At 53.7% G+C, this 8644-nt stretch overlaps 1 protein-coding gene and 3 pseudogenes across 1 annotated transcript, besides 5 other annotated features; all 4 read left to right on the top strand.

Annotated features, from left to right (window-relative positions):
• Nucleotides 1-3963: a sequence feature (heterozygous, Esmeraldo-like haplotype).
• On the top strand, nt 294-2468 carry Tc00.1047053510189.60 (annotated as a pseudogene).
• Nucleotides 3080-3118: a microsatellite.
• Tc00.1047053510189.51 lies at nt 3559-3741 on the top strand (annotated as a pseudogene).
• Nucleotides 3964-4052: a sequence feature (areas merged during assembly that could not be assigned to a particular haplotype. This can correspond to areas where the two haplotypes were merged or to regions with more than two copies in the genome that were merged during assembly.).
• Tc00.1047053510189.40 (mucin-associated surface protein (MASP), putative) lies at nt 3985-5415 on the top strand (the record flags this gene model as incomplete). Its single annotated transcript, XM_800538.1, has 1 exon — nt 3985-5415. The coding sequence occupies one exon, from the start codon at nt 3985-3987 to the stop codon at nt 5413-5415; it is 1431 nt and encodes a 476-aa protein (XP_805631.1).
• Nucleotides 4053-4888: a sequence feature (heterozygous, non-Esmeraldo-like haplotype).
• Nucleotides 4889-8644: a sequence feature (areas not merged during assembly with more than two copies in the genome that could not be assigned to a particular haplotype).
• On the top strand, nt 6082-7509 carry Tc00.1047053510189.30 (annotated as a pseudogene).

The raw sequence follows: 8644 nt of genomic DNA, 5'->3' as shown, positions 1-8644 counted from the left end.
CGCCGGCCCTTATGATTGTGGCGGCGTCAATTTCCTCCCGATGGATACCATCCATCCGCCTGCACGGAGCGGCGATGCTGACCGGACGGGCATCTGTCAGTTGCCGCCACCCCGTGAAGGGAAGGATGACACAAAATCTGGTGGGACAACTGCGCCGCAAGTTAATGCTGAGCCGTCACACCAAAACGAGGATTGGCGACATTCTGCCGCGGCTGACGGACCCAACACCGTCGATCCGAGTCCCGCATCCAACACGGCGACCAACACGTCCGAGACGAGGCCTGAGTTTGCCTTTGTTCGGAACACAAAAGTGGCTCCGATACCACCCGAAAGAAGGCCCACGCCTGTCACCGAGCCGCAGGGGGATCCCATTGATGATGCGATGAGTGGTTCAATAAGCGTTGAGTTGCCGCGTGGAGTTGTTCTGTTTTTACCGCAGACGACGCTGGTGCAGCCGAAGGATGGGATTGTTCCAGTTACGACGAGGGATTCGTTTGCTTCACCCTCTCTCTTCAGTGCTGGTGGAGTAATTGCTGCTTTCGCTGAGGGTCACATGGATGCCGGATATCAAGGTGGTCAATTAAGTGAGCCCTTTTCTTCTGATGTGGTTGCGGGGTGCATCGACTCTGCGTGGAATTGGTCCACTGTTGTTGGTGGGGTCAATGAAAGGATGCATGGAGGGCACACACTGTGCTTGGTGCAGCGGAGGGAGAGGAGAGTTTGGGTGTTGTGCTCCGCCCCAAAACAATCACGAAGGGCCACAGAGTGTTTTCTCCTGCGGGAGGCTCTGATGTGTCCTATGAAGGTGGGTGTTGGAGAGAGGGCGGCTTGGAGCTGAAACTGTTTGTGGGTGATGTCACGAATCCCACGGGTGGCAGGCAGAGTGGACGGATCGAATGGGGCGACCCCAAACCACTCCCGAAACTGATCTCTTCTGCTTCTCACAAGGTTAATGGACGGATTTCATTGCTTCTGGTGGCGCAGGTGTTGTGATGGAGGATGGCACGCCTGTGTTTCTTCTGATGGCGGTGAATGAAGCGGAAGACGTTTGCTCCATGATCATTTGCTCGACGGACAGCGGCAGTGCCTGGTCGCTCCGTGAATACATTTCTCCTGCGGAATGCCTTAACCCCGCGTCACCGGGTGGGAGGGATCACTTCTCATGATGGTGACTGCGAGAATGGCCAGAGGGTGTAGGCGTCGCGTGACATGGGGGCAAAGTGGACGGAGGCCATCGGGACACTCTCGCGCGTGTGGGTCAACGCACGATCAGGAGTCTCTCAGAAGGAAAGCCTGCGTGTGGATGCCCTCATCACCGCGACCATTGAGGAAGGAAAGGTCATGCTGTGCGCACAGGGAGGGCACACCTCTGGGAAGAAAAGGGCCACTGCGCTCTGCCTTTGGGTCACGGACAACAACCGCTCGTTTTATTTTGGACCGGTTGCCGTGGACAATGCTGCGGATTGGATGCTCGCCAGCACCCTGCTGCACTCGGATGGCAGTTTGCGTCTTTTACAACGGAGAGGGGCAACGGTGAATGCCGTGTCATCTCACTTTCCCGCCTGACGGAGGAACTGAGCGCAATCGAGTCCGTCCTCGGTAATTGGGTGCAAAAGGACACTTTCTTCTCCAGCTTGTCTACACCCACGGCGGGTCTTGTGGCAGTTTTGTCCGATGCGGCCAGTGATGACACGTGGAACGACGAAGTACCTTTGCTTGAATGCAACGGTGACGAATGCAGTGAAGGACAACGATGGGTTTCAATTGACGGGACTTGGGTCCAGGGCAATATGGCCCGTGAACACTCGGGGTGATGAAGTGCGTCATGTATTTTTGAGCCACAACTCCACACTTGTGGCTTCGGTGACCATCGAAGAGACTCCGAGTGGGAAAACTCCTCTACTGACTGCGGTGCTGGCGGACACTGCGTCCAATCATACTATGGGACTGTCGTGCAGCCACAATAAGAAGTGGGAAATGACGTTCGAAGGCAAGACAACAACACGGAGCAGCACTTGGGAGCCGAAGAAAGAACACCAAGTGGCACTCATGCTGCAGGGCAACAAGGCCTCTGTGCACATTGATGGTCGGTCGCTGGGGGGGGGGAAGAGGTGCCGTTAACGGGCGAGAGGCCACCTGAGGTCCTGAGGGTTCGCTTTGGCGCGTGGGTTGGGCACGAATCTCATGTGACGCTGACGGACGTCTTTTTGTACAGCCGCCCACTGAACTCCACTGCGATGCGTGCACTCAAGGACAGGGCCCCCGTTCCGACGAGAGAAGCAGCTCCGACACCACCCGAGAAGATTCGAGTAGTTGACAGCCTCAGAGAGCACGTTGCTGGGGTATTACAGAAGAGAGATGAATGGGCACAACGCCCTGGAAACGAATCCCCACTACAAACAGTCACCTCGCAGGGTGTGGAGCGGCGTGAGTTCCGATGGCCGCCTCGCACTCTCCCAACGAAGTGAAATTGACACTGCGTGATTTAATCGGTAACAACACCGTGCGTGTGTGCGTGTCTTTTGTGTTGCTGCTTTTAATGGGATTGTATTTAGGTCGTGGCAGTCTTCTGAGCCACAGGGTGTGGATTAGCGACGCCTCACGGAGAATACATGCCGCGTTGTCCGCCCTTTTTTAATTATCTTTTATTTTTTCAATGTTTTTAGTTTTTAATGTCTTTTTAATGCAGTTCAGCTTTAGTAGTAAGTACTGTTGTTTTTTCTTTTCTTTACGTAATGTCCGGTTGCTGCATAATGTAATGAGCGAAGTGTTTCCTCCTCTTGTTTGCTTTTGTTCTCGCCCACACGTGGTGCCGGCCCTGCGGCTGTGCGTCCCACGGACTGCACGAAAGGAGGATAAGAGGAACAGGCCGGATGCCGCATGAAATGTGAGGGATGTTGTGAGGGGTGGTGGAATAATGAGATCTTTCTTATTATTATTTTAATTTCCCTTTTTTTTCTGTTGGTGCAGGTAGTATGTGCAAGCACCCAATCGTCTTTAGCTTCATGGCCCATGAAAGTCCTGCCGAACCAATTTCTTTTCTTTTTTTTTTTCCTTGAGTCCTGCAGGGATCCCACATTTTGTTTGTTTGTTTGTTTCTTTTTTTTTTTTTCTGTTTTTGGTAATTCCCTGTGAATATGTTTTTGTCTCTGCCGTTTTGACTGCTACTTTGTGTCTTCTTGTTCCGTTGGGTGTGTCTCTGCTGATTGTGCAGCTGACATGTCCCCATTTCTTCTGCTTTCTTTCCCGCCAGAGGCACCGATGGCCCGCGACGAAGATTTTTTTTGCTCCCCATTGCGAGGGCACGAGGGTGACTGGGCGCCGGCCTGCTGAGTGCACTCGGAGGGGAGCGGATGGTGTGCGCCGTGCTTCAATTTTGAGTGTGGGATGCCACCCGCCACAAACCGTTGTGGGGCGTAATTTCAATTTGTCGGGGCGGAGAGGAGTAAGGGACTGCTGCGCGGACTTGGATTCGACCCGTCCTTTTCTTTGCGGCGGTGTGTGTGCTGTGCACATGGCTCTATCTTGCGGTGCGGCGTGGATGGCGTTGCTATTGCATGTGTCCTCGTGTGTGTTGCGCGGCCGAGGCATGCCGGCGATTGTGAGGGACGTGGAGGACACGGAGCTGTTTGACTGAGGGAGGAGGTGGCGGACGTTGCGGCGCAGCGGGAGCGCATTAAGGAGTGCGTGTACTGGAGGGGCGCGTGTTGGAGTGAGCGTGGCGTGCCTGTGAGGGCCTGAGGAAAGGGAATAACAGTAATAGTGACTGTGAGAGTGTGAGGAACGGTGCACGGCGAGGAGCGCTCCTTTTTTTGTTTTGATTGTTGTTGAGCTGCGCCCACCTAATTGTTGTTGTTGTGGTGCGTGACTCTCATTGCTGGATGGGACGGTGCGTGGTTGAGTGACTTGTCTTTCTCTCATTGCTTACTCTGCGTTGACGGGGAGTTAGTTTGTGCTGAAGGCTACACGCAAGTGACAGGAGTGATGGCGATGATGATGGCTGGCCGTGTGCTGCTGGTGTGTGCCCTCTGCGTGCTGTGGTGCGGTGCCGGCCGGGTTTATGCGAGGGACGTCAACAATAATTTATTGAGTGGCTGCATGGCGTCGGGAATCTTGGGAAAGAAAAAATCATTTTTGTCGAGCGGATGTGATAAAAATGCACCGACGGTGTCATTACATTTGGCGTTGCCTATCACTGCTGTTGAAGCTTCGACTGGCGAAAGTGTTTCTGATTCAACCGATATTTATCCAGATTCACTTTCGGTACCACCATCACCACCGCCAGTAACCGGGTTACCGGAAGCACTCAAAGCACCTAAAGCGCCACAAGACCCACCGGAATCTGATGTTGGTCAAACTGGTGTTGGTAACCCTTCGTCTCTGGTTCCTAATGACGACAGTTCTGGTGGTGGCGGTTCTGAAGAAAATGGGAATTCTAACAAAAGTGGGGTTTCTGCCTCGGAGTTTTCTACTGTTGTTGGTGCTTCTCGATCTTCCATTCCCCCTGAAGTTGGTGGTTCAGAGAATAAAAGCGGTGCACCCTCTGATTTAAAATTGGAATCTCCAGAAACAAATGAGCCGCCGGAAAGAATCCTTGTAGAGACAAACAAAGATACACAAAAGGTTCCAAAACTCGAAGAAAATCCGGAGTCCTCTCATAAAAAAGAAAAAGCGAACATTCGGGGTACGAGTGAGGAAGCAGGTAAAAACGAGGCAGGACGGAGTGGCGTGGAGGCACACGGCCCTTCCAGCGTGTTGTCTACCGACAGCCAGCTGCAGCAACAAGGTACAACAGTAACAGTAACACAACCACCACCACCGTCACCAGAACAGCAAACATCGGCAGTATCACCATCACCAGGGGTAGATACACCCGCAGCGCGATCACGAGAAGCGGGAGATCCAGAAGAAGGAAAAGGAATACCACCGACACGAACAGCTTCACATAAATCAACCGATGAAAAGCACAAAGCGCCACCTTTACGAAGCGAAAAAGAGTCCGCAGCAACGAAACCGCCTTCAGCGGATGGCGTGCTTGAGCAAAACAGTGAAGACACAACAACAAAAGAGGCGATAAAGATGGATGCAGATACCGATGGCCCAGCGGCATCATCAGAATCATCCATCTCCACAAGTGACAGTGGTGTTTTTCAGGATAAGACGGAAGAGGAGGATGAAAATGAACAACGGCCTGAAGCCAAAGGACCGCACAATGACCCCCATGCCGTAAATACTAACGATGCTCCCACAGCCAGTGATACAGAAGCACAAACAGTGAAAACGATCACCACCCAAACAAATGCTACATCTACTTCTGGCGACAGTGACAGCAGCACCGCTGTCTCCCACACCACCTCCCCTCTTTTACTTCTTCTTGTTGTGTGTGTGGCTGCTTCTGCGGTGGTGGCCGCGTGAGAGTGAGTGAGAGAGAGCCGTGCACCGCCCGCACACACACTCGTCTTTCACTCACTCTCTGTGTGTGTGTCCCCTTGCATGGACTCTCGCCCTCACCTCATCCCACGAAGCACACACATAATGTGCCCATTGTATATATTGCATGCACACCCATGCAGGCCCGTTGGTGCTCTCTTTTGCACGACACGCACCGCTGCCGTCCTGCCTGGCTGCATGGGCGGAGCACCGTAACTGTTTCTGTTTTGTTTTTATTGCATTGAGTGGGCGACCTCTCTCTCTCTCTCTCCCTGTGTGTGTGTGTTTTGCTTTACGGGAGCAATGAGAGTGTGTGCGCTGGTCGTCCCACGCTTCGGCTTTTTGTTTTTTGTTTGTTTTACTTCTGTTGTGGTTGAGAGCACCCACTGCATTTTCATTGATTGGTGGATCGCTCAAATTGCGGATGGATGACTTTTCTCTTTTGTATTTTTTCGTTGTTTCTTCCCACGCAATCAGCCTATGTTGGTTTAGCAAGCCACGAAAAATTTGCCCAACACCCACATCAATCGTTTATTCGCTCTACACCCCACAGTAGACTGAGACGCTGGTGCTGCTGCATGTGATGAAGTTTTTGGTGTGATTGCCAGCGGTGCTTTGCTTTCACTTTGACGTGCTCTTGATTCTTTGGCTATGTGATGCGTGCCGACGGTGCGAATTTGATCAAATTTGTTGTGAGAGACGTGATCTTTTTGGAGCAGAGGGTGCGCTGCAGACATACACTGTCATCGGGAGGAATTTGTGGGCGACCATCCGCATCAAAGTATCCAGAAGGGACCTGGATGATACCAGGAAGTATTGTATTTCAGAGCGGTATTACACAATGAATTTGTTGACCGAAAATTGCCACTGTGAGGATGACGTCCTGTCCTTTGCACACGGGGACATTCTCGAGAATGAAGTTGTCCCTGCTGCTGTCGACCCGCATGTGGATCGTCTGCTCGTGCAGCCACTGGAGCGTCCGTTGATTGTGCCCCCATTTGACACGGGCAGCGTTTGCAGTCGGTTCACTGTGCCTGCTGAGCATCGTTGCGCTGGTGTTGCCAATTCTGACATGGTGCTGTGCGTGGCTGTGGCGCTGGTGGTGTGTGGGCACTGCCGTGCGCCACGCTGGAGGATGGCTGTCCATTCGCTGGCGCCATGAACATTGCCCGGCCGTTTTGTTTCATGGAGACCTTGTCACCCGCATCGCCGCGCACCTGATGGTCCATGCTCTCGGATTCACCCACCCGCACATGGCAGGCCGCAGCATGGTGGGGAATGTTGCTGGTGTGCGTGGCAGGGCGCTGTCGGTGGTGTTGCACTCGACGACTGCCGCGATGGCAGCGAGGGAGCACCACGACTGCGACGACATTGATGGCATGGAGCTGCAGGATGACGATGGGAAAGGGACGACGCTGGAGTCGCACTGGTGGCGGCGCCACGCGAAGGATGAGTGGATGGCACCGATTGGGGGCGCCGGCTGCTGCACGGAGCTGTTGCTGGCCGCATTGGCTGACCTGGGCTGCATGAGGGTGAACTGATAGATGGCGGAGCCGACGCGTTGCGGCAGGAAGTCGGGCTGCTGCAGAGGAATTGATCCGCACTGAACATGAGTAAATATCGTCAAATGCTCTGTGAAGTGGGTGTTTTCGTCAAACACTGCGCGTCGGATCGGTATTCCAGTGGTTGCTGTTGGTATATTATCCATGAAATGTCAGCAAAAAGCCCTGTGGACAGTTGCCCCATCACTGATCCCGCACTGAATCTGAGGGATGCTGACAATGTTATTTGGGGGGGAGAATATTTGTCTGCGAGGCCCGGGGATGAGCCCTCTTCGTGGTTTCTGGACAGGCTTCCCACCAACACAACCGATGCGAGGGACACGGAGGCGACACATCTCGGTGCTGCCATGCATGCGGCATTGGGGCGCCTCGGCCTGCAAGTGCGTCTGAGAGTGACTGAAAAGGGCGGCGTTTTTTGGGTCCCATGCACGGACGGGGCGACGATTACGTGGGCACTCGACCGTACGATGAGGGAAACGTCATTTGTCCTGACCACGCGGAGGTGTGCACGATATCCGCCACTGGCGGCAGCCTTCCTGCAGTGGTTCCGTGGGACGGCGGGGAGAGGGTGTGGAGCAGGACGGTTTCACCGGCATCTACCGAACAAGTTTTGTCAGGGGCATCCGTCCCCGTTGCGGAGAGCATTGATCCCGGCCGCGGAACCCCACCGAAGGATGTCGACTTGGCTGCACCCCAGGAGCATCAGTCGCGAGAAGAGAAGGAAGTCCATCCGGGATGCCCCGACAGGCGACGGGGTGATCTCGCCCAACGACACCGCGGGTGCGCCGCAGGAGGCGGAGAAGAAGAGCGATCTTCCGGACAACGACGATGTGGCCGCCGATGGTGTGACGTCTGTTGTGGGACAATCATTAGGAGATAAGGCCGTCAGCGAAAAGGCCGGTGGCAGTGCCGCAGCCACGGGACCCAAGGGCCCTGATGCCGCTGATGATGCGCAAGGGTGCCGTGGATCCTCCGCCGAGGGAGGATGAAGCGGCGGTGGGCGCGGGGGTTGGGAGGCAGACCTGACAGACTTTCCGCCTCCTATCCACGGCAATAACAGTGCGGCTGCTGATTGTCTCTGTCCGCTGTTTCTTCTACTTGCCGCTGCCGCCGCCGTACCAACACTCTATTGAGTGGCTGCATGGATTCCGTTGCACGGCGAGGCTAATGCGGTTGCGTCCTGCGTGGCCCGCACTTAGCAGTGGGTGGAAGAGAGAAAAGCCTATATTAATTGATATGTCCCTCTCAGTATATATATATACATATATACGCTCTGCTTGTCTCTATGCTTTGCACCAGAGAAATGCTCTATACATTCTTTTTTTTTTTTGTGTGTGTGTGTTGGTCGCTTATGTGGCGGCACCACACGTGTTTTATTGGGTTTAGGGGTAACAAATTGTTTTGCTTATTGTGAAGAATGCCGTGGGGTGTTTGTGTGCGTGTGCGAGGGATCTGTGTGGGTTTTGATTTTCTTGTTTTTATTTATATTGCTTTTGCATTGTGTAATGATCCTTTGCTTTTCCCATTATGTGTGTTTTGGGGTGTGCGGTAAATGAGGCGTGTGGAAGAGCAAAACATCGGTGCGTGGCGTGGTGCTGTCCTGTGGTGTGCTTGCTGTTGCGGTGGCATAGTGTGGTGCTCAGTTGTATTAC

Source organism: Trypanosoma cruzi, genomic scaffold, assembly GCF_000209065.1.
Source record: "Trypanosoma cruzi strain CL Brener 1047053516663 genomic scaffold, whole genome shotgun sequence".
NCBI classification, from domain to species: Eukaryota; Euglenozoa; class Kinetoplastea; order Trypanosomatida; family Trypanosomatidae; genus Trypanosoma; species Trypanosoma cruzi.
This window is presented reverse-complemented; position numbering and strand designations above follow the sequence as displayed.